This window comes from Coloeus monedula (genome assembly GCF_965178545.1).
Source record: "Coloeus monedula genome assembly, chromosome: 13".
In the NCBI taxonomy this organism is placed as follows: domain Eukaryota; kingdom Metazoa; phylum Chordata; class Aves; order Passeriformes; family Corvidae; genus Coloeus; species Coloeus monedula.
In genome coordinates this window covers 16,309,216-16,334,575 of record NC_138793.1, presented here as the reverse complement: position 1 = coordinate 16,334,575, position 25,360 = coordinate 16,309,216, and the positions used below count along the sequence as shown (strand labels likewise).

At 39.7% G+C, this 25,360-nt stretch overlaps 2 protein-coding genes across 3 annotated transcripts; both read right to left on the bottom strand.

The window, feature by feature from the left end:
- Positions 1-4,511: 4,511 nt before the first annotated feature.
- On the bottom strand, positions 4,512-14,899 carry ATMIN (ATM interactor; the record flags this gene model as incomplete). 2 transcript variants are annotated; one of them, XR_014226801.1, is made up of 5 exons in its annotated part: positions 4,512-5,203; positions 5,427-7,397; positions 8,337-8,536; positions 9,500-9,625; positions 14,687-14,899. XR_014226801.1 is itself a non-coding variant. In XM_082290256.1 (4 exons), the coding sequence occupies 4 exons, from the start codon at positions 14,897-14,899 to the stop codon at positions 5,567-5,569; spliced, it is 2,370 nt and encodes a 789-aa protein (XP_082146382.1). In that variant the 3' UTR covers positions 4,512-5,566. The 2 variants fall into 2 exon arrangements, 1 of the variants encoding a protein (XP_082146382.1); XM_082290256.1 differs by having other exon boundaries at positions 4,512-7,397.
- Positions 14,900-16,601: 1,702 nt separating this feature from the next.
- On the bottom strand, positions 16,602-25,307 carry CENPN (centromere protein N). Its single transcript, XM_082290242.1, has 11 exons — positions 24,997-25,307; positions 24,222-24,411; positions 23,038-23,083; positions 22,421-22,477; positions 21,926-22,002; positions 20,718-20,894; positions 19,918-20,019; positions 19,296-19,353; positions 18,765-18,877; positions 18,038-18,161; positions 16,602-17,701 (listed from the first exon to the last, which is right to left on the bottom strand). Exons 2-11 carry the CDS (start codon positions 24,390-24,392, stop codon positions 17,586-17,588), a joined length of 1,041 nt encoding a protein of 346 aa, XP_082146368.1. The 5' UTR covers positions 24,393-24,411; positions 24,997-25,307; the 3' UTR covers positions 16,602-17,585.
- Between the last annotated feature and the right edge of the window lie 53 nt (positions 25,308-25,360).

Sequence of the window (25,360 nt, the reverse complement as noted above, 5' to 3'; positions counted from 1 at the left end):
AAAAAATGATTGAAGTTAGCTTTATTCCAAAATATGTATAATTTACAGGACTGAGTAAGTGCTTCATTTGTGAACAAAACATTTCAATACTTGTGAATAACTTACTAGTAGCTTTGTGTAACACTTCAGTTTCCAACAGAGGGAAATATGAAACAGTATTTTGGCACAAGGTTTTCTCTGCATGCAATAATGTAATTACAAGTTTCACAGTTACTAGGACAACATTCCTTCTTTGGGATTGTCACTTGTAAAATAGGTCTAAGAAATGAATGCTTGATTTTGTCTGCTCACAGCAAGTTTACTGGCTTAAATAGCAAGAATTAAACATGAACATCTTTTGAAAACTAGATTTGTCCACTAAATAAAAAAATCCCACCAGTAATGAAAAGAAAAATATTTAACGGACATTTCTCAGCCTTGCTGAGATTAACTCACACATGCTTTGGGAAAGACTCACCCATGAGATTTATTACTCATTCACTCCAAATAATTACAAATTTAAATGAGATTGTAATCAAGTGTTGAAGTCTTTAAGCTGGAAAGATATGGCCATCTTTCAAATCTAGCTTTATCACAGATGCACTTGCAAATGTCTGTAGGTAGAAGTACTGTCAATCTAGCTCTGCATGCAGGTGCTTGAAGCATGTAAAGCACTGGATGTTGTGAAATGTAGAGCTGACATCACCACAAGTCATCTATTATATTCCATTGCTAGTTGTTGGAGGTACTGTAAAGCCAGCACATGAAAAAGGATCACAAGTAAAGGGACTTCAGTTATTTAACTCAGCAGTTCCTTGAGGAGGTTCCACTATTTCAGGCTGTCCGCTTACATTTTCAGTGAAGAGACACACACACAAATACAAACATTCCCTCACCCTGACTGCGGGGCTGAGAGCTGAGTTCTGTTCATTGCATAGCAATGGCACTTGAAACAATTGAATTCAGTCATGTTCTAAGCAGCAAGTCCTTCTCACACACATTTAAATTCACATCAACTCTTAAAAAACAACAACAAAAGAAACAAAAGATGCATGATTGCACCATGCACTGGTTTGCTACCATTAAATAACCGTATCCTCACAGTGTTCCTGTTATCAGTGGCAGCCTGTTTACAGGAGGCCCATCCCACCAGGACACAAGCATAGCAGCACCTTAAACCAAACAGGAATGAAAAAGCTTGCAAAGCCCAGAACGTTACCAACATTTTGGTGTGAATGTATTTGGAACAGTAAATGGTACATTAAGATCATGTTTAAAAAATCAGCACATGTCAGAAATATATTAAAGCAAAGAAAGCTGTACAACCTTAATGATAAAGGCAAGTACATTTGGTTCACCTCTGAGTTGCCATTTCAGGAACATGTTCTTTTGCAAGTTGAGCACCCTATGTTGATTCAGTAGGAGTTCTATTGACTTACCCTACATTTAAAAGGCTATTAAACCCCCCCCCCCCAGCCCCCTAAGACCCCAATCCTGCCAACTCTTACGTTTCTACCTAACCTCACCAAAAAAATCAATTCACACATTAGCAGCATAAGGATTTAAAACAGTGGAAGGCAGCCATTGTTCCTTGTTCTGTTGCCCCTACACAACTGAGGTCCATACGACTAACAGGGAAATTCAGCCTCTTACTTCCAAGAGAAAAAAAAAATGACTGTGTATGTGCCTTGGAATAAAAATTTGTAATGAGTTAGTTACATACATTAAGTTACAGACACTTATCGAGTTGTTCAAAACTAGACGAGGTTTCACAAGGTTTCTTTTGCAGCTGTTTCATTTACAGCTGCAAGTTTATATACATTTTAAAAAATGCTTTCATATCCTTTGGAAGTGAAAATTTTCTAGACACAAGCAGCTTTGCATAACTAAGAATGTGTAGTGTTAGCAAACTCTGACTTAAAACTACCAATTTCTCTAGGCTGACACAAAGAGTTGGGGGAGGACTCCCTCCCTGCCCACAGCAAAATGTATTTACAGGTGTATTAGCAGAAATAGACACAAATAAAGCTGTAAGAAGAAACATCTACTGTCATACAAACTTTTAGCATTCTGACAAATATTAGAAGGCAATAAGACAGACCTTTCATTTTTTAGCTTATTTGTGCTTACGTTCTCATAGAATGCAAGTCCCAAATCTGCCGTTTCCTTTGTTTTACTCTTTATATATTAAAGAAAAGCACAAATGAAACTACAAAAGTACTAATTCAATTTTATAATAGTGTTACACAGGCACCCAAATCAAGATCCAGCAATCACAGCTTAACGGAATTAAGTGGGAAACACAAAGGGTAAGTACATGTAACATTAGTGTCACTTCCAGATAAAAAATTGTGCTAAGAGGCTACAGAGAATTCTGATGTTACTTTACAGCAGCTCTAATGGCAACAGAGGATACAAAAAAAGAGTAAGACGTAAGTCACTGCTGACCAATACTTACAATACAGTGCCTTGAAAATCAAATCAGAGACAAACTGCAGAAGAAGGGAGATAAGTATCATTTTAGTTCTACCCAGAAATAGTTCTGTCTGAAGTTTATTTTATAATAAAGACAGAAACAAAAAATCAACCTTTTTCAAGAACTTGTTCAAATGTGACGATTCGCAATATTCAGCAACAATGTTTCAGATCAGGTTTCATGAAGTTTAGTGTGGGATTCACCAAACTATGAAGTCTGTTTGTAGTCTCCACATTTTCACAAAAATACTTAATAAATCCAAACTGAGTGACATATGCCAGAAATACAGGATCCACACCTGTTTCTCACTTTCATGAATAATTTATGGAGAACCAAATTTGTGAAGAAAGAAGTTAATTTTGGTCAGAATGACCCACTTCCCTAAGACAGTGCAGACATTTAATGGCTTCTTAATAGTGCACTTTCAATAAAATGACTTCATGCTGTAGTACTGTGTTCACCTAATTAAAACTCAAAATATTTTAAACCAATGGAATGAGTGAAAGGATTGTGATTTGCATGTTCTAATAAAACACACAAAGCTCATAAATACTTTTAATTACTAAATACAATAACTGGGTAATGATTACATTATAAGATTTCGTCCACACAAGCTTTTGGGTCTTTTCCTGACAGTCCATGATGCTAAGAGCTTTGGCTTACACAATAACATGGTAATTATCACTCTAATTTGTAAATTAGTTTCAAAGTACTTTAAACCTCGCTGGTTTCTCAGATAGCTACAATGCAAAGCCTTCAGTAATTCTGCTCCTCAGCACCCAAGATTCCTTCTCTTGCAGAGTAAAGACTGACTTTCTAAATTCAGAGGTAATGAACAGCTTCTACAGCTGTGGAAAACACCCCTTTTCCAAACCAGGCTTACAGTAACTGCCTCTCTATCATGTGTCAGTACAGACAACTTGCACATGAGAAACACAAAAACCAGCGTATGAAGAAGTGTTATCTGGTATCCCAGCCAGGAAACACACTTTAAAATGTGAAGTTGCAACATTACTAGAAAGATATTGTAATAGAATAAATTAACCTAATTTTGTTCTTTATGTTATCTCCCTATTTCAAAGTAGGCAGGTAAATAGAAGTCAGTCATATCTTCAGAAAAAAACAAAATGACAAGTGAGGCCTTCCTTTTTTAAATTTATCCCACCCTTCAGATGAGAACTCTACAGACATTGTGAAACCTGGGGGTTATTCCCCACACCAGAATTACTGTTCTCCTGGGGAAGTGCAAGATTCTGTTCTGCAGTTTCTTCAGCCAGACTGGAAGTGCCTGAAATCACACCTAGAAATCTTGAAAAATCAAACAGGCAACAAAGCTGGGGTTTCAAAAGGAAAATGTGAGTTTCAGGGTTAATCTAAAGAGATTCTTTCCAGTAAAGGTGAAGACACTCACCATGGCAATTTAAAGAGCATTAGGAAAAGACAAAGAAAAAAATAGGAAGAAAGAAAGGTGTCACTCATGTTCAACAAAAACAACCTGGCTGCAATGGATGAGTAACTTAACTCCCACATCCTTGAGTTGAGAATATGCAGCACAAAGCATAGGGAGTCCTCAAAACCTAAGGCTTGGACATACATTTGCTGCTGGGCTGCACAGTAAATATGCAGCCAATGCCTCTCCTCTAACAATGGAGGAGTAAAGTCTGTTACAGGCCCAGGAATTTGACACAGAGTTTTCTCTTTTCCTTTAAGGTTACAAAACTAAAACCTGTCCAGGACAAAACCAAAGGCCTATATTTCACAGATATTATAGTAAGAGATAAAAATTACTTAAGGCCAAATTCCAACATACATTCACAACTGGCTTAATGTATTTTCATTAAAATGAAAAATACCGCAAAGAGTGGCATGCGGGGCAACACAAACATTAAAAAAAAAAAGGTACCAAGAGGTCATATGCTTCTTCTTGGAAAAATTAGTTTGTGTGAGTTTCACTATAATCAAGGAAACTCTAAAAGCTGCAGGAACAGAGGGCTGCAGATCAACATGCAAAAGCAAGATAGAAGTGTTCTGGAAAGGCTTCTGTGAGCTGATCTCCCAGCTCTCTTGTATGGATTCCAATTGTTTTTGGAAGCAGCAAGTCCAAAAACAGGAGTCAAGGTGAGTGTTTTAAGGAATTTAATTACCCATTTTTAAAGATTTCTGTTAAGGTAGTAGAGGTATAAACCACTGTAACATTTCTCGACTCATATCCCAATAAAGCTAGGAGAATTTCAGCAAAACCTAATGATTCCAGTCTCTGAGGCACACACATTATAACATTTGCATCTTACAGACAGAAATAATTTAAGCAAATCCCTTCTGAAGACTCTAAAAATGTTAGTCCCATTTATTACACTAGCTAAAAGGATGACATACTAATTTCCCCTATAATTACGAATTCCAAGTTCTTTTCCTACCCTTCAAAGAGCATCAGTGCCACTCAGGGAAAAAAAAATACTGCTTTCTACACATGTTTTTAATAATAAATATTTTCAACAATTCAAGAATCCCTATGTGTCTAATATGTTGGACAGGTATTTGGAAAATGTCAGCTTATGCAGGAGAAAGAGCTGTGAAGGCATAAAGTAAAAGAAGACAATACGGCTGATTATGTTCATGCCGGATTTAAAATACAAGCTACTAAAAAAAGTAAACAGAAGTAGCTTACACTAATAGAATCCTCCCCCGTAAGTTCAGGGAAACATCTCAATTGAACAGGTCAGGGTTTTGGTCCAGCACAATGGAACCCTGCATGTAAGCCAGGAATAGAGAGAGAGATATATTGAACAACTTTAAAAGTTCTCCCACTTAGACGAAACCAGTAACAGCTTTGTAAAGAAGTTTGAGGGAAAAACATAGGCACCACATAATTTTTTAAGGTTCAAATGTACATTAACACGTTACAGCCCCCCCCTTTCCCCTCTATTTATACACACATAGTTTACATAAAGTTATATATTCAATAGAGTACCTTCAGCATGAAAAGTCTCTTAGGTCAACTGCTCATGACAAGTACATTCAATAATGCAAAGTGGATCACTTGGTAAAGCCATCTGTCCCACCCCAATAAGTTAAATTCAAACCACAGGTCACAGTTATATTATGTAGCACTCAGTGGCTGGGCTTGTCAGAGCTCTGGAACAAGGAGCACAGCTCTTCACAGGTCTGTGTTTCTACTGAACTGAACTGGGACTCCATTGTATTCCAGGCTAAGTCAGCCAGAAGGAAGTCATCCATTGCTGTCTGTGTTTCATTGCTGGTAAGGAATAAACTCCCCAGATTCTCAAAGCAGCTATCCATAGTCTGTGTCTCAGCACTACTGAGCTGGACTTTGCTTTCAATATTCTGAACAGGTGTATTTTTAGTAGCCATATATACTTCTGTCTGGGTTTCTGTATCAGATGAGTCAGTGCTCATAGAGAAACTGGACTGTTTCAGAATACTTCCTAAAGGTAGATGAGTAGTACTGTCCAAAAAGAAATTCAAGTCTGTCTGTGTCTGTGTATCAAACATCTCCAAGCCTAAGAAGTTAGAATTGCCTCGGCAGTTATATGATTGAGTGGCACTATCTGAAAATAAGAAATCAGTCTGAGTTTCAATGTCCAGGGACTCCAAAACTGGTTCAGAGTTCAGGTTACCAAGCTCACTCTCTTCAGTCTGAGTTTGGATGTTGGATGCTGAAAAGAACTCTTCAATGTCAAAGTCTATCCCTGTGCTCTGTGATGGACCAGATGGAAGATGTGTGTCAGCACCAGAACTTGTCTCAGACAAAAGGCCACGATTATCCAGTGTCTGGCCAGACATGTTTCCTGAAAAGATGTTTTCCAGATCACTTAGCAGGTCCATTGTCTGGGTTTGATTATCTGTTGTATTTTGAGGTGGAAGTATATTAGTCTGTGTGTTGAAGCTGATAAGGGATTCAGACTTTACGGTATCCTGATTGAGGCTCTTGCAACTACTTCTTTGCAGCAAGGTTTGATCTATATTTGCAGGCATTAAATTGTTTTCTGGAAGTTCAATGTGAGTAGAAACGTTATATGATGAAGGAACATTATCAAAGATGTCACTGGACATTACAGCCTGGTCCATCTGTACTCTTCCATCAATACAGTCCTGTGTCCTACTGGTTTGAGTCTCTCTGGAAATGCCACACGTTGGAAAACAGCCCTGACTGAAAGCATCAGTCTGAGCAGCTATGGATGAAGTCAGTTTGGAAGCAGGCAGCAGTGTCTGTGTCTGTACACTGATGGGTAATGAAACCTGGGAACTGAAGGATAGATCTGTCTGAGAGCAAGAGGACACAGAAGAATTGGGAGTCCAGGCTGCAGCTGGTACAAAGTTCTGTGAGATATAAGATAAGTCAGTCTGTATATTTATTGAAGAAATTTTGTTCTTGTGACAAACATTCCCCAGCTCTTGCCCTGTGTTATTTGATATAACCTTGTCCAATTCAACTTGCACACCAGTACTTACTGGTTCACGATCACCAAAAGTTGTTACTTTTGAAACAGGCATACTATCTTTAAATACAAGTGTTTCTGCCTCCAGGGCTGGAATCAGGATTCCTATAGATTGAGGCAATAAATGAACAGTACTTACAACTGAACCTTGATTATCAACAGCCACTACAGCAGGTTTGACAGACGAGTCTGTTGCAGATACATACACAGGCAAGTGAGCAACCTGCATCACTGGAAGTTTAACCAAAGCCACCTTGGGCTTGGGTAAAAGCATCTTTGGTGCACATTTTGGCTGCATTTGGTTTGTGAAGTTAGAACTGCAGGAGCCTTCAAGAGAGGCCACTACTTTCACTTCAGAGGACTCCAATTCCTGAGTGCCAGGAGCAGTACTCTGTGTATTGATGAATGCTTCATTTGCTTTCTCTGCCAACTGCTGGTTATGTATGGAGGATTCCATTTTCCTTTTCTTACTAGGAGGATCCCTGTGAACATGAGATCAATAATTTATACTTCTTTCAAACACAGAACATCTGCCTTCCATTCTTTTAAGTCATTGCATTGAAATACCAACTGAAGTCATGGATGAGGCTGGATATGAGAAGACAATCCAGATTAAAACATAAAAAGACTTCATGAAGTTCAGTTTTGTTAAACGTCATTCCTCACTCTCATTTTAAAAAAGAATAAAGATTACCTCTTATGGAGACCTATTTCCAAATGGAGGTGCAAGTTTAGATGGTTTCTTCCCCTTTGTACATTAAGCACTCTGATTTGAAGACTTCTAATGTGTTATTTTAACACTCAGACTGAGCATTGAATGGACAGAGCTCTTGAAATCAGTGTACAGGTAATGGTCTCTCATGGAAATGGAAGATAAAATTAGCAATTCTTCACACAAAACTTAAATTTTGCAGCAGCTGGACCTCAAAGACAGACAGGCTAGCCCCAGAAAGTAGACTGCCCTTTAAAATATGTGTACATGTTAAAACTATAAATCTAAACATGCAGAGATAGGCATTAAAAAACAAATCCACCAACAACTGCAACGATAACTAGACTGTACAAGAAAACAACCTGAACTGCATTCCACATCTCAGTTACCAGCTACCAAATCATCTCTACTGTCAGAGAACTGTAAAAGCAGATGCAACAAGAACCACCAACATTTATGCCAAGCACTGCAGTGTCATCAGTACTTTTTGTTTTCTGCATAGGGAAACCAGATCTTACTGATTAGATGATCACTACCGCCTTCAACAAAACAGAAACTCCTAAAAGCAACAAAGAAACTGCATACTGTTTTGCAGCTAAAACATGATCCTGTTTCCTATTTAATCAACAGAAAGGAGACAAAAAGGCAGCACATGAGACACACAGAACTTGGTGATGAATGCATTATTACTTCACTGCTTCACTTTTACCTGTGTTCTGCAGGAATTTCATGGCCAGTTCTGTAAATGTGAGACAGTAATGCTGTTCTGCTGGCATAAGGGCACCCACAAGTACACTGGAAAGTCTTGCCACAGACCTCTATATGCCGTTTCAAATACCATTCTGTGCCATAGGAGTTACTACATTTATCACATTTGTGCTTCTTTTCAGCATGCATTTTCATAAAGTGCTAGAATACACAAGGGAAAGCAAACATTAGCTTTCAGTGAAGATTAAAAAAAGAAAATCATGGTTATCAGAGAAAATATTTGCAATTTTTTAGTTGCTAAGTAGTGTTGAAGTGTAGCATTAATTTTTTTTTTAAAGTGTTACTACAAATAAGTTTAAAGAAGTCAATAGAGAATCTGAAATTTGCAAATCTGCTGATGCTACCTGCATTTTGAAAACATAGATAAACATTTACCTATCCTAATGCCATTGAAGGTTTCCTGAGGACATCAATGAATCTATAGATCAACCTTGCCAAAAGAGCACAGTAAGTATATGCTGCAACATGTGCACACTCCTGAAGATCTATAACCGAGCAAATAACCTCAAGTCATACAGGTCAACACCAGAGCAAACACCACAATTTTTTCTTTTCATTTATGGCACCAAGTGCCAGCCACTCAGCTCCCTACAGGGTCCCCAGCTCAGCACAGGTAACCAACTGCAGCACAGTGCTCTTTTTGCTCACTAATGCAGAAACAAGTTTTACATGTTTTCTTAAACAGGTTAACTAGTAAACAAATGTATTTTGATATTAAAGCAGAGAAAAGCTCTTAATCCTTGACCACTTGAAAAAGCAATTAAAAACATCAGCCACAGTTTAAACCTTCATCAGTTGCTATTGTGATTTTTTTCCCCTCTTCTTTAATCTTTCTCCATCTATTTAATTTGTGGAGAGGGGCTCTGATCTAGTTTAGAAGAACATACTGGCATCTGTCTGATCAAAATGTTTAAGTCCTCTAATATCAACATGCAAACATGCAAACTCATGAATCATATGTGCAGTTGGAGTTGCTGCATCCAGTTCTCTAACTTCTGGATATATGATGAGAGGTTTTGCTGATACCTGTATGCAAAAGTGCATACCCTCTGGAGTAGAGACAAGACTAAATTAGTGTGAAAATACTTCAGGAAACAGGAATACCTGTTTTACAAGAGAAAATTGGGAAAATGGTCTGTTTGGTCCTCTAGGGCAGCCTTCAATAGGACAGCAGTAGAATTTCTGTGAAGTTTTCAAACCCTTCCTTATTGGTGCATTAAGTTTTCCATCCTGAAAAAGAACCAGTTGAGAAGTTGACAATTCTATAGGTTTGCATATTCAAGACAATATTCACAATACACGTCAACTATGGCTCAATGAGTTTACACATATCAATGAGTTCGAGGCTCTTTCCTACATGATTTGAAAGTTCAAATGGAGCTTTTCCCCTATGTGGATGCCACTTTGCAAATATCCCATCAAAACTACCAGGTACAATTACAACAAGCTCTATGGAGTAGTGGTACTGTACTATTTATTTTTACCAAGACACTCCCTGCCCCATGTTTTGTGTTATTTGAGGTAAAAACAATTTCCATACAGACACTATCCTAGACTGCTGAATCAATGTAGTTTTACTTGTTAGTGACACAGTATGTGAAGCTCCATTAAGATTAGTCACAGAAACACAACACTTCCTTGATGCTGGAATTCTGTTAGCACTATTTAGAGTTTACTTGTAATAAAATGAAAAATGCCAAGTATGCCCTGCCACTTAATTCAGATCATAAACCAAATCTCACTTAAGTCTGTGAAACAACTGGTATGCTAATTCTGACCCTCCAAACACTAAGTGACCAATCTATCCAGCCAGGTTTTCCATGTGAGCTGTCTCACTGACCCTCACGTGTACACAGAAGAAAGAAACACGACTTGCTCAAAGAGGACCTCAAAAGTACATGTAAGAAGGACATACTAATGGGATTGTCCAGATAGTTCAACCACACGGAATCCCTTCCTACTGAGGCCACAGGCATGGAAACCAGACAAGACATATACCTCTAGACATACCCTATCTGAAAGGGTCTCAGTGGAAGCATCAGGCATCTGTGTCTATGCAAAAAGTTAAAAGTGAACTATTTAAAATCTAATGCTCAGAGTAGCTGTGAGTCTCCTTTCATCCTGAGACTGAATAGGAGGCCAAAGAGTCCCTAGAGCTAGTTACTGTAGTCCATGACAGCAAAGGTCAGTGAGCACAGCTAGTAGTGGAAGGTTGATTTCACACCAGTCACTCCCTAACTACGTCTTTGGGCAGACGCCCAGCTGGTTGTGTTTACACAGGTTACTCCAAACACAGAGAATCCACAAAGAACAACAGTCCTCCCACGTGAAGCAAACAAAGAATGTACCTCAGCTGCCAGGGCCCAAAGGGCTTCACTGCTCACAGCTCCATAACAAGAAAACCTGGACTAATTCTCTAAAAAGGATGTTTTCATGCAACAGTTTAACCTTCTAAACACCTTTAGGTACAGCAGTTTCTCCTGTGGACAGCCCATTCATAAACAGGCCTGGTCTATCTGCTGCATCATCACTGTGACTATTGTTCTACCTCCTAGAGCCACTACCCCAAACAGGAACATGACACAAAGAAATCAAGTTGTTCCAGTTCCAATTCCACTTTTTAACCCTGGCTTTTCACAGGACACTTCCATCAGATGCCAGCCTCAAAGTCCTCAGGAGAAAAGAAGATCTGTCCTTAAGTCAAAGCTATGTTTGGCCTCTCCCACCAATAGATAGATTGGCAGATGAAACCAATATGCTGAGTAACTGGCAACTGGAGCTACTAATTCCTAAATAAAAGGTATTAAGTGTGTTATATTTAATATAACAGCCCAACAACTGCAGGGCAATATGGGAAACATGTTCAGGCACTTAACAGGTAAACCACAGTCAGGTTATTTAAAACTACTGAAATACTAAGGTATAGAATAGTATCAAGTGTTTAAAAGATTTATAAACACCTGTAAGATGCTTTTTTTAACAGCTGGAACATAGCCTTTGGTGGCAGAAACCACAACAAATTAGCTGTGACAAGTTGAGAGATACTCTACACATGTAAAGATATCGTATATGGACAGTAATCTTGTTTTGACCCATCCCAAGTCCTCATGGCTTTAAATGGTTAATCTTGCACCTTCTCAAAGCCCACCTGGCCAGTCCTATTTCAGACATTCTCACAGCTCTCTTCCTTACCTATCTGATTTTATGTCCCATGTTTCTACAACATCCACCCACCATAATTATGGGTAGATATTGATCCAGTGAACTTCTCCCAAAGCAGACACTTGCACTGTACGGAATCTGGACATGGCTTGTGACAACAACTCAGAAAACGGGAAATTAACAGTCCTTGCTACAGACTTAGTCAAGGTGAATTTAGTGACATCTTGCTTTCCTGTCCCAGAAAGGCTTACTCCAAAGAATTAATTTTAAATGACGTTGCAGTAGACTGTAGTCAACTATTTAACACATGGGGGTTTTTGCAGCAGAAGCTCAGCCATTTCTTCACTAAATAGGACATGAAGAGAGTGCTTTTATTCTTATTATAACAACTATTGTGGTAGTGCAGTATTTGAGTAACCTATCCTAAGGGTATGCTATCCTTTCCAGTTCACACTGACTACAGCCTCCCTATTATCACAGGAAACTGCAGAAACCTCTCCTTTACATGAACTCTTCTAGCTTTATTTTAAACTACACAGAAGTAGTTCCCCTTCTTTACATAAAATAATACAGCCAAAAGAGCAAAGAATTAAATTAAGCCTAATATATTAAGTGTCAGTTTATATGTACTGCTCTCTTTTTTTTATTGGCTTATCCTCTGTCAAGGAGACAAAAATTTGTGTATCAACATTTCATATCTTCTTCATCAGGTCAAACAAGCCAAATTCTTCTAATTTCCCTTTGTCAGAAACACTTTCCATTCAGCACTCTTAGCAGTTATTTTCTATACATCTTCTGAGCTCATTTTAACTTATTTGAATCACATTCTTACCCTACACTGACATAGAATATCCCTCTGCCATATTTTAGGATCGCCCTTCTCCCAGCAGTATTACCCTAAATGCTCATTCCTGTATGACCAAATTGTTTCTCAAGTGTTTCCCACATCAGCTTATTTCTGTTACAAAACAGCGCTGATCAAACTGTTTGTTATCACTTCACAAGATTAAAACCTCGTACTCCTGTGCTTGACTCTGTTTCTACAGGGTAATCTTGCTTTCTTGTGTAAATGTCCTTCCTCTGCCACAGCAATCCCTTAAGGGTTTTGGTATCAAAACATCCTATTGGTGTTACTTTCATTAATGAAAATTAACCAAGTCATCCTCCCTTCGCTTTAGGAGTACTATGTTCTCTCCTTCCCCAATAGCTTCTTACCACCTCATCTGCCAAGCTGCCTCTTCACTAGTTTCGTATTTCACTAAAAAATGCAATCTACTAAATTCTTTTTATCTGGGGAATCAGATATCTCTTAAAAGGGAACAGCAATACCAAAAATATTGAGCTTCCCTTAAGCCTCAACAACATTTTAGTATCAATTGCAATGCCCTTGAAACACATCAAGAAGTTTCTGAAAATCGGCATCCATCTGTAGTTTACTATTCATTCCCAGCTATCACAAGATTCAGTAACTAGGTGTATGGAGTATGCTCAAATTCTACAAAGCACTCATGGTTAACAGCAAGCTGGGTGAGAAAGCAGCATTTCCTCACCCATCATACCCTGAGTTATGTAACCCACCAGCTGCAGTGCACTCTCAGAGCATCAGCTCACAGCCAAAATGACTTCGCTGACCTGAAAGAACACTTTGAACTCCTGCTGTACCTGCCCCCACACGAACACATGAGATCTAACACTTTACTGTGGGTTATGTTGTTAGTTCATATAGGAAATGAAATTAAAACATCCCAGAGACAGGGGACAGCAAGTACACTCAACACTATTTCCTTTTGTTCCTCACCAACAAGCACGTGTGATCCACACTTGACTCTGTAGCCATTTCACAAAACAGGGATGTTTATTGTTCTCCCACTGAGGCTGCACTTTCAGAATGCAGCTATGAATGCTGCACTTGAAGTTTTCCAGGAATACAATTTGTCCTTGCACACTTGGCATTACGGTTTTGGGAAAAGCAAGGATATCTTTCGGAAAGGCCCACTCTCAATGTGTGCCTGCTGAACTGTGATTCTCCTCCCCCCCAGCACATACTTAGCTCAGGAGTATTATGGAAATGAGGGCTTGTTTCCAAAATGGCATCCATCTGTTTTGGGTTTTTTTTTAGCTCAGACATTTTTAAAAAAACAAACAAAACCCCAGCATAACAGCCCTCGGTGTTGGGATGGAGATGGTTTGCCAGCTGATAAGGTTAGGAAATGCTGCATGTTTGCACAGCACCTCACAAGTGGGGCTTTAAAGTCTTACTGCAGAAAGATAGTTGATAAGCAAGTAAAACAACAGAAGCTGAGTCCCAAAGAACTCTTAACTGCCTGCGGTATGTTTACAAAAACGTACAAAACTGGTTATCTTCTGTAAGTAATTTTAGAGGAATCCTCAACACAACTGGTCAGCCTGTGTACACACACACTTGTGTAGTTATACATGGACCTGCAGAGGCCTTTCACAAGGGGAAACTTAAACAAGAGACAACGAGAAACTTCATTATTCTCATCTGGAATCACAGAACGGTTTGGGTTAGAAGGGACCGTAAAGATCATCGAGTTCCACCCTCCTGCCACGGGCAGGGACACCTTCCCCTATCCCAGGCTGCTCCAAGCCCCGTCCAACCTGGCCTTGGACACTTCCAGGGATGGGGCAGCCACAGCTTCTCTGGGCAGCGGGTACCAGGGCCTCCCCACCCTCACATTGAAGAACTTCTTCCTAATATCTAATCTAAACCTACTCCCTTTTAATTTGAACCCATTCCCCCTTGTCCTGCCACTCCAGGCTCTTGTCCCCATCCTTTCTGTGAGTTCCCTTCAGCTACTAGAAGGCCTCAATTAGGTCACCCCAAAACATTCTCCTTTCCACGCTGAACAATCCCAATTCTCCCAGAATCTCTCGGAAGAATCCTAGTTCTTCTCAGGGTGGGGAATCACACCCCTCCTTAATCTCACTACGAACCAAACCCCAGCACAGCCAACACCGCAGCCGCCCCCCGGACCCGGACCCGGACCCGAGCCGGCCGCAGGCCCCGGGGCGGAACACGGCGCTGCGTCACGACAGAGCCCCGCGACCACGGTGAGGGGCCGAGCGGGAGGGGGCGGCGGGGCCGGCCCGGCCTCACGGCGGTACCTGGAGCGGGTGCGCCTTGCTGAGGTGCATGTTGAGGGCCGGGCTGTTGGGCAGCACCTTCCCGCAGCCGGGCACGGTGCACAGGATGTTGGTCCGCACTTGGGACAGCTCTGTCACCGAGGGCCGCACCAGCTCCCCGGCGGGCGGCACGTCCCTCACGGGCGCAGGGGGCCGCCCCAAGCCCCCGCCACGCCGCCCGGCCGCCGCCGCCATGTTGCTGTCAGCTGCTCGGCCCCCGCTCCGCTTCCGGGGGCGGCCGCCAATCGGCGGCAGCGCCGCTGAATATTCATGAGGCACGTGGCGCGGCCCCGCCCCCGCCCGCCAGCGCCCCGCGGCGGCGGCTGCGAGCGGTAGGGCCGAGCGCGGGCCCGTGCGCGCTCCCGCGGCACGAACCCGCACACTGCGCACCGGGAGCACCGGGACACGCGGGGAACCGCGAGTGCCAGCCTGGGCACGGGACCCGGCCCTACGCACACCGCGCTCGGGCGGCTCCGCCGCACGGCCGAGAGGCTGCGTTTATTGTGTTGCACCGGGCAGTGGAGAGGCAGGCACTGATTTCTCTGCTGCTCAGCGACAGGACACGAGGGAATGGCTGGAGCTCTGGCGGGAGGGTGAGGTTGGATATTAGTGAAAGGTTCTTCATCCAGAGCGTAGTTGGACATTAGAACAGATTTTCCTGGGAAGTGGTCACAGCAGCAGGCTGACAGAGCTCCAGGAGCAATTTGGAAAATGCTCTCAGGCAGAGGGTGGGATTGTTGGGGTGTCCTGTGCAGAGCCAGGAGCTGGACTTGACAAGCCTTATGGATCCCTTCCAACTCAGATTTATGGATGTTGGAATCACCAACACAACACAGAGGCTTTTCCCCTATAGCAGGTCAAGTTAAGGGAAAAGATGAACACCATTTATTGGGTAGGAGTTATGCCATAGGTGTAGCCCCAGGATGTGTGTTCCTCCTGCAGCCTCTGTGCCCACAGCTGCCTGCATTCTGCTGCTTGGGGTTAGCACAGAATAGTTTGGGTTGAAAGGGACCTTTAAAAGTCATCTAGTCCAACCCCAAACTGCCAACTTGCTGGAAGAGACCAACTGGAGTGGGGATGACAAGTCTGGTCCCCACATTCCCCCTTTTGCCTTACCTTCTCCTCATCTCCCGTGATCGGGACACCTGCTCAGCAAGAAGGAACCCAAGAGTTGAAGATATTTCCTGAAAAATTAATAAATACACAGCTGGAGATACTGCATAGTTCCTTGAATATCCCTGCTTACAGGAAGTTAAGAGATGAAACAACTCTGAAAATAAGAAATACCAAAAAGGGGATGTTGAAAACGGGATGGAGACTGCCTTTCTCAGAAACAAGAGGCAGTAGTCCAGGTACTCACAGTGTTCTAGAGCATTTGGGAACTTTACATTTATGGTAAATCACTGCCAGCTCAGGCATTTAGGTTATTTGGGAGAGAGCATTATGAAGAACAAGTTGCACAGAGTGAAATGCACGTTGGAATCGTAATGGATTTGAATCGTGGAAGTATGAGCCAGACATACTAAGAGCCAGCTCTTAATGTCTATCACACCAAACCTGGAATTCTTCCAGAATCCTGACATTATATTAAGTATTTTGTCAAATCAACATTTAAATCTCACAGGTGGAATTCCTAAAATCCATACTGCTAGCAGATAGTCCTAAACCTCTTTTCATGTGTGAGTTACAGAGGTGCTGAAACCTGAACCAAACCAAAAATCAGTACATGACAAGTAATGTTTTAAAGTCAGGCCAAACAAACGTTTATAAGGCTTAATTTGCACATTTATTTACAGTCTGAAAACAAAAACATGCCCATACAACCTCTGGACATATGGCTGCTTCTGCACACTGAGATATTGAAAGTATATTGGAATTCTATATACACCAACTACACACAAAACAGTCCCGATAACAGAATTAAAAAGAAACACTTGTACATTTTAACTGAATCTTCTGATCAAATCCATTCCAAAAACCAAAGCAGCAAATATCTATACAATTACCAACATTTACTAGCTCTAAAGAACTCCAGTGCAAAGCTGTTTGCATTTGTTACTTGTTGCCATCTTGATTCTATAACCTCTGTCCCCAAGCAAAAAACTAGTGGCAATGGGCAAGGATTTCTGAAGGATAAATTAATTGATTAATTGAGATACTCTAAAACATGTACCTTCCTAAAAAGAAAAAATTGCCTCTTTCCCTGTATTCTTCCAAGATAAAAGTTTCACAAGACATTAACAGCAATAGGCAGATTTTCAAGTATTTGTTACTGGCTGTTACCCTTGGTGAGAAAGACTTTGGAAGCTGAATTAATACCTCCTAAAGCTGGATGGAAGCTTATTATTGACATCCCTATTCCAAAAGTCCATTCACCCCCCACGCCCTGTAACAGTCTTTGAATACAGACCATCTACTTAGATAAAAACATGCCTGAGCTGCAGCCAGGGAGCCCCACCTATTTGAATGGGACTATTCACCTGTTCCAAACAGGGCAGGTTCTGTCCAAAATAGAAAGGCCACCTGCAATATCGTAGCCATCTACAGCTATGATAGCAAACTGAGTAGCTACAGTTATTATTGCATCTTTATGAAGCTTTAACTACACAAATACTATTAAAAATACAGTTAAGACCAGTCATCACATTTAAATTTAAAATAACCACCCTCTCTGTTTAAACTTTCCAATTAGCTTTTTTTATTAGTTAAGGTTAACTTCTGTTAAAGACAGCTGCGGAAAAATAATTCAAGGACGAGCCATAATTTGGAAAAAACTTTAAGGTATTAACAAAGAGTAAGTTATTTTTTAAAAGCTTATGATCGTTTTAGATTAACACCAGTAATAAATGAGTTGCATATTTCTCTATGAATCAGTTTTAAATTAAGGGCTTACAAAACTTTCTGGAAATAAACCTTTTTTTTCTCTAATTTTAAAATAATTCCTAGCTTTATGTGGTATGCATGTAAGGAGTGATGAAACTGGTGCATCAGCCATACCTGGAGAGAGAGAGAGAGAGAGAGAGACAGATAATTACAGCTGTACTCCACCATTATTTACCTTTCTTAACTGTTATAAAACTGAAATGCAAAACTAAACCACTAAAACTAAAACCACAGCTTGAGTATCCATGTACAAACCAGTAATTCTAAGAATAAAATGTTATATATTTAGACGTAAGTTTTTAAAGTGGTAACATTTTTATTCTACTACGTTTCTTTTTCTAAACAAACTATGAAGTTGCTCCCTTATGCAAGATACAAGCAGAATGTAGGATGACAAAAACACTTAAAACTCTGGAATTTCCCTCCATTTTATAGAGTTAGAACACTCACCCGCTGGTGCCAAAGATTTCAGTGATTCTAAGAGATGTGGACTAGAAAACTTGACCAAACATCTGAATGGTTCTTTTTTATCCAAAACACCCATTTTAGGATCACTTTTCAACATTGTCTCAAGCTGTTAACACAAAATTTAACCAGTGAGTATAAGCAATGAATATATTTTTTTATATGTTATTACATATTACATTTAAACATTTAAATAAGACCATTCCCAATTAGTAATGATTCCAGCTGGAGAAATGTTGTAGTAAAATCTGAGGGTGCCACCATGTGGCAAAGAGTTTTCTGCTGAAAGCAAGAGGCAGCTTGTTCAGTAATGTAAAACATTAAGTATCTCTTAGAATTTTCAATTTATCTGTTCATGCAATAAAACCTGTGCATCATCGAGAAGTCAGTTACGGTGTTATACATAGTATAAGCTTTGCATGTACTTAAAATAACCCTAATTTCTCATGCTCCAACACACTGCTGGTCTAAGTCTACCTTTATAACAAAAACAGGTCAAAATGCTGAGTTCACAAGGCTGAAAGACTGAAACACAATTGAAAACTCTGACCAAATTTCAATCTGTTTCTTACAGAGACTTTTAACTCATTTATTTTAAAATGTCCTCCTTAAAGTTTAAAAAACCCATAGGATTTCTTAAATTTGAAATTTAATCTGACTACCACTACATTAAAATTATAAAACCCTTAATCAAATTGGTTGCTTTTCCTACCCTGTATTGTGCAAATTCGAGTTTTGGTTGAGGACCACCACCAAAAACTTCCCAGTTCAGTCTGTGGATTCTTTCTTTCTCACTTCTGTTTTCTTGAACTATCCTTATATCTGCTGCAGGGGAAAAGAGTAGGGAAAAGAAAACAGGAGGGAAAGACAGTGTTGTCAGCTGCTGCAATACTGTTCTTCTGATCAGATTATTCCAATGAAAATTTGAAAATAATAGTTTTAATGAATTCAGTGCACTCTTTTTTTTTTGATAAGGCAGTTGTGTCTACTATTTATATCTTCAGTTCTTACCAAGAGAAAAACACAAGCTAATACGAGATACTGGGCATTGAGTGGTTTTGTTTTCCATGTCCCATGCCAGTCATGGGAAATACTGACCTCTCTCAGGTCCAGCCAGTATTAAGGCACCAGGGATGGATAACATAATGGGAATGGAGCATATATACATTTCCTTTTATCAGTCTCATTTCACAAGCCAGCAGGAATGACATATAAACAGCCTTTCCATTCCAAATATACGTACCACTTTCTGATTCTACATTCCCTCCTTGCAGAGGTTTTGCATAGTAAGTTTGGAAGTTCTAAATGGAGAGAGAGAGAGAAAAAAAAGATTTTAGTTCAGTTCTACTTTTAAAACCTCTAGCTGAAAAGAACTTTAATATACTTCCTTTTATTTCTAATTCTGCAAGAATGATCTTCCAAATTTTGACCATTACTAGAAGGCTGAAAGCCAACCTACTTTTGAAAAAAAATGCCTGTCTTAGGATATTTGTGAACATTTCCCTATGTACCAGTTTTATGTGGATAAGCAAGCTAAGTACCCATTCCAACAGCCTTCAACTCATGGCTCTAGGAAGCCTAATGAAAGGATGTTAAAAATACTTAGGACTAAATTGTTCATATAATTTTTAGTCTGAATTTAGCCATCAGGAATAACAATAATAAAGAGTATGTGCGACACCAAATAATTACATCCCCATTGCAATGTTACCTTCATGAAAGGCTGTCGACCTCAGTAGTTCAATATTATTTTAACTTGATGCTCTCTTGGAAAAGGTGATTTTTTCCCCCTTGCTAGGGGGTGAGAACTAGGCCTGAAACAAAAAGCAAGACTTATCTTAGGCTTTACTTGTGAAGTGGCTCACCTGGCTATATCTCTTAAACACAATATCTTTAAGGGAGTTTAAAGAATGACTTCGAAGCTCCATTTCACGGATGTCATGGTAATTGGAAGCAACAATCAGGGCCTTTAAATAAAAATTGAAATTGTTTTAACATCAGTCTTAATCATCACTGTGTTTGTAATATGTAAAAAACATAGCATCTCTAGACATTGTGATGTCTTTGTTTCAAGGTAAGCAACTGCCCTTTAACTAGCAAAATTTTCATATCTGAAAAAATGTTGCAGAGATTGTTATTAAGCTCAGGTTAATATTTAAAAGCCTTCCCAGTATTAACAAGCTAAATCCCATTGTCTTATCAGCTGAAAAATAAACAAACAGAATCATAAAATATTTGGATTACTACTACAGAAATTTGAGGAAATTTCTAAATAGAGGAAAAAAGACTACCAAAGCTGATCACAAGTTAACAGAAATGAATGGCATTCCCTGACAAGCTCATATGCTTAGTTCTTGAAGTTAACAGTGTTGATATAATATTCTTCAACTTCTGTGAGACAATTTAATGGAATACTGCCCAAGACTTGGTTAAGAAATTAAATTCAGGAGCAGTAAAAATTCCAATAAACTGAATTTATTCACACTGCACCAATACAAATGTATGGGTTTTGCCCCATTTTTATCATGAGCTAAGGAGGAAAAAAAAAAAAAAGGATGCAGTTTAGCAAATTATGTTAAGTGAGGAGTCTTTACCCATCCTCTTAAAAGCTAACCCAATTATAGCTCTACATGACTGAAGTCAGGGTTTAAGTTTTCTTCTGTACCTGACACAGCAGAGGCAAGTTGCTCTTCAGCACTGAGGCAGAAATGAAGACATAAGGAGTCTGTGAATGGTACACAACATAACTGGGTTTGTACTGGTTTGGTTTTTTATATGGTGTTCCCCAGGCAACTCTAATCCAGATTGCATTATCCTCGTATTCCTTAAAGGTGATGGTGACCTGATAGAAAAAGAAAAGCTTTGTTTTACCAACCCATTTAGGTATCCATAAAGATTTTCTCATCTCTTAACATCCGTGTTCACAAGACCCAAACATAATTTAGTACCACTACTTGAATAAGAAAAAAACCCACTAGCCTCATAAGAATTGTATTTAAATAAAATTTCCACAGAAAAACAATAACCTCACAAACTGGGATAAAAAGAAGAATCACCTTTCAAACTCTAATATTGCTTTTCTTCCTGTCAGTATACATTTTCTTCTGAAGGTAGAAAACAGCTTATTACAAAAGCACTGATTTCTCTTTTGGGAAAACAACACAAAGATGTCTGTTTAGAAGGAGGGCTAGTAGCAATAATTCCAGTATGTCCATTTTTTGAGAAACTAAACTTTTTATCAACTTGTGATTTTAGACCTGAATATAATATTTATCAGTGCTCAAGAATACACAACCAAAAGTCTGAACATTCCCTTTCCTATTCTTGTTGATTTGCTCCTTGTTTACTTTTTGCCTTGATTTAAGAAGGCTGACTTTGAAAAAAAACCAAACAGAAACCCCAAAAATATTGCAAAACTTTTCATTATAAGAGTGATGTGAACTGCAGCTGATTGGCTGAGTGTGATTTGTATTTGTTGCCCTCTCCTGTTGTCAGTGGGAACCCACTGGGTGTCAAGGAGTGACACAAGTAATCAGCCAGAGGCATTTTCTATTACCTTGCCCAAATGAAGCTGGTGAGCTAAAGCAACTAAAGGCTCCTGCAGATTGGGCTAAGATTTGATAAAAAACCATGACCACGCTGCCATGAAGCCAGTCACATTTTAAGACAAACTTACATTTTATTTCCTTCCAGCATAATTGTGAAGTTGCTAAAACAGACATGCAATACATTTTTCCTATGTCACGTGCAGTTCCTATCATTCCCGAATGAAAAATTCCATTTAAGTTTGGACTCAAACTGTAAGGGACAGTTATGAAAACAACATATTGACACCAGAGCTGTGAAGCAAATTTGGAATGGATTTATTCTTACATTTTTCAAGGTTGACCGAAGTCTTCCTTTAAACTTTTTTTTGAAATCTGTTATGTCAAAATATTCCAATTCTTCTCCTGTTACATGAGACAAAAAACCGAGGCAGAAATAAAATTTGTGTCTACAAGAAGCAGGTTTAGAGATGTTTTTAGTTTTGCTGATACAAAATTAAGCAGAAAAAGTTGAAGCTGCATAACCTTATACAAAGAGCTGCACTTTAATTCTGACCCTTGTTATTGCTATACAGGGAAGAGGTTAGTATTTAATTAGTAGTTACTAATATCTAGTATTTGCTTGAGAAGTTAATAGAAAGTATTCTAAAAACATTAGAGATAATCTCAAGTGAAAAATTCATACTAGGCTGCAGTAAAATGTTAATGTCTGTATAGAAAAAATCCAGATGAGACTACATTTGTGTTTAAAATGTAGGATATGAGGCAGCACAACACTAAATTGCTGAGAATTATGGGATTAGAGCAAGGGAAGACATTTTACCTGTCTTTTTCATCTGGTAAACACTCCACATTCTTTTGTTTTGGTAGATGTGGTTGTCTAAGAAAAATACGAATTGCTCAATAACAGAATGTATTATCAAACAGTAATTAAAGGAACAGAGAATTTTACAACACTTTTACTTACAGGTTACCTTAAAAAATATTATTTTTGATAATGCAATATAATGTATTGACATTCTTAAACTACCACTCATAGCAATCGTAACAGCAAAATAGTTTTTTATTAAAAGAGATGTAAAGTTATTTAGTAATTTAGTGAGCAGCTAATAAAGGGCATCCCTGGGGTTCAATGTTTAAGGAAGTGTTTTACCTAAACTGCCCAAAACTCAAATGTAAGACATGTAGACTGTTAGAAGAAACCTTGAGATTTCACTATTGTCTAATCAAGTTGTGAATTAATATTGGAGTTAAGAGTTATATACTTCTGTTGATCTCGAGCTTTTTGTAAAAGAGGTCACATCCAAAAAGATGAATCTAAAATGTGATCTGCTTACCCCACATGCATCTGCACCACACTAGGGTAATTGCTGTGTAATTACAGGCATTATCAACCTACTCAGAAAAAATAAATGTCATTTAAATTCACTTTTTACTTACAAATTATGTCTAGAACAGCTGCTTGTTTTATGTCTGCAGAATTTTCCTGGAAAGAACAAGAGCGCATTGTGAACTACAGGTCCAGAATGCTCAATCACACTGTTTAGCAAGTGAAAAATCTCAGTATTGGTAGTTTAAAGGATATTGCATTGAAGCCCATAGCATGTACATTCTCTTTAAAGGCACCACACCTTATCCCAGGTTTTGAGAAATCAATAATAAAAACTATTTCAGCAAGGTTTAAGTGTTCCTCTGCAGAGGCAGCAAGAGGAACATAATCTTTATATGTTCTTATGATGTACAACCAATTAGAAAGAAAGTTAATGGGTATTTGTGACATAATGCAACACTGACTAGTATCTCACTGTCACGAGTTTTATCATAATTGGCTATTTTTTTTTATGCTTTACAGCATGAAAAGATTTTTAAGAAACTGAATGACAATTTGTTACAGATACAAGTATTTCAGAAAAAAATGTTATTTTAAAATACGACATTTGCTATCTTATGAAAATAACTTAATAGTTTATCTCCTGAAGTTTTATCTACACTCCAGGTAATTAATCTTTGAGTAAGAAATTTAAAGGGAATGATACAAAAAGCTGTAGAATTCAAGATATATCAGTAATAACTATATCTATCAAGGTTATGATATTATATATAAAGACTCCTGGTACACCAAAATCAGATCAGATAATTTTTTTGCTTACAGCATGCTGAATGGAAGTAATTCTGGCCAAGGAAACTTAAAAAAAAAAAAAAATTTAAAGTCTAACAGATACAAACTACTGTTATTACCCACACTAAATAGATTTAAATCAGGACTATGTAATGAGTAGACAACTCAATCAATGCCTTTATTTTACAGTTTAGAAACACACCCATTTTTAATGGTTTAACGCATTGAGCTTTTAATCTACCATATGTAACTTAGAGCTCAAAACATGTATTTCCATGTTTTCCATGTATTTCCATATTTAGTATGGGTCTGTTCTACATGTCTATAGATCAAACAAAATCAGTGGTGTTACATTTACAGCTTTATATTTTCCAGACCACTAAGTGCCATTTGAGGCTGGGTTGTGGCCAAAGATTAATGTTTGGGGTTTTTTTTTTTTTTTTTTGGGTGATGCTTCTACATGCATCCTATACATCACCAACAGTTTCTGAAGGAGAGGATTTACCTCACAGAGTTGAACAACGTCATGAGAAATGCTGTCCTTTATCTGATGGAAATTTAGAGTCTGCAGTTGTGCCTCAGAGAGAAAGCCCCATTTCTCTAGCACCGTCTTGATTTCATCCCTTGGGATTTTTAGCACAGTTCTTCGGATGTACTCAGCCACAGTTTCATCCATGATGGAACCACCTGGAAAGCTGAAAGGTTAAAGAAGATAAGACCAAGCTGCAGGCAAGCTCAGGGGACTTGCTCCCTTCAAATATGTACAGAGCTGCCCCTCAGCACAACTGGCTGACATTGATGTCAATCCTAAGTGCAGCACTACCACAGATTTAGACAGCGGCAAGTTAAAATACGTGCAATAACTTACATAGACACTGAATATCCTAAATTGGAAAGGATCCACAAGGATCATTGAGTCCAACTCCCAGCCCTGCGCAGGACACCTCAGTAATTCCACCAGGTGCCCGAGAGTGTTGTCCAAACACTTCTTGAACTCTGTCAGGCTTGGTGCTGTGACCACTGCTCTAGAGATCCTGTTCCAGTGCCCAAGCCCCCCTTTGGATGAAGAACCTTTTCTTGGTACCCAGCCTAAACCTCCCCTGACACAGCTTCATGCCATTCCCTGGGATCCTGTCACTGGTCGTCAGAAGTCACTGTCTGCCCCTCCACTTCCCCTCACAAGAAAGCTGTACACTGCGATGAGTTCCCCCCTCAATCTCCTCTTCTTCAAGCTGAACAGACCAAGTCACGTCACGCCCTTAGAAATTTCCCTTACTGACCGAGGCCTGGTGCAGACGGATGGGGCGCTGGGTCCCGCCCAGGGCTGTTGCTGTCTGTCCGGTCCGTGAGTGCCCGGGGCCTTTAGACAGCGGGCACAAGCGCGCAGAACTCCGTGACCGACGGGACTGGACGGGACTGGACGGGACGGGACTGGACCCGACCCGACCCGACCCGGCCCGGCCCGGCCCGGCCCGGCCCAGCTCAGCCCAGCTCAGCCCGGCTCGGCTCGGCTCGGCTCAGCTCAGCTCAGCTCGGCTCGGCTCGGCTCAGCTCGGCTCAGCTCGGCTCGGCTCGGCTCGGCTCGGCTCGGCTCGGCTCGGCTCGGCCCGGCCCGGCCCGGCCCGGCCGCCTACCGCCGCTCCC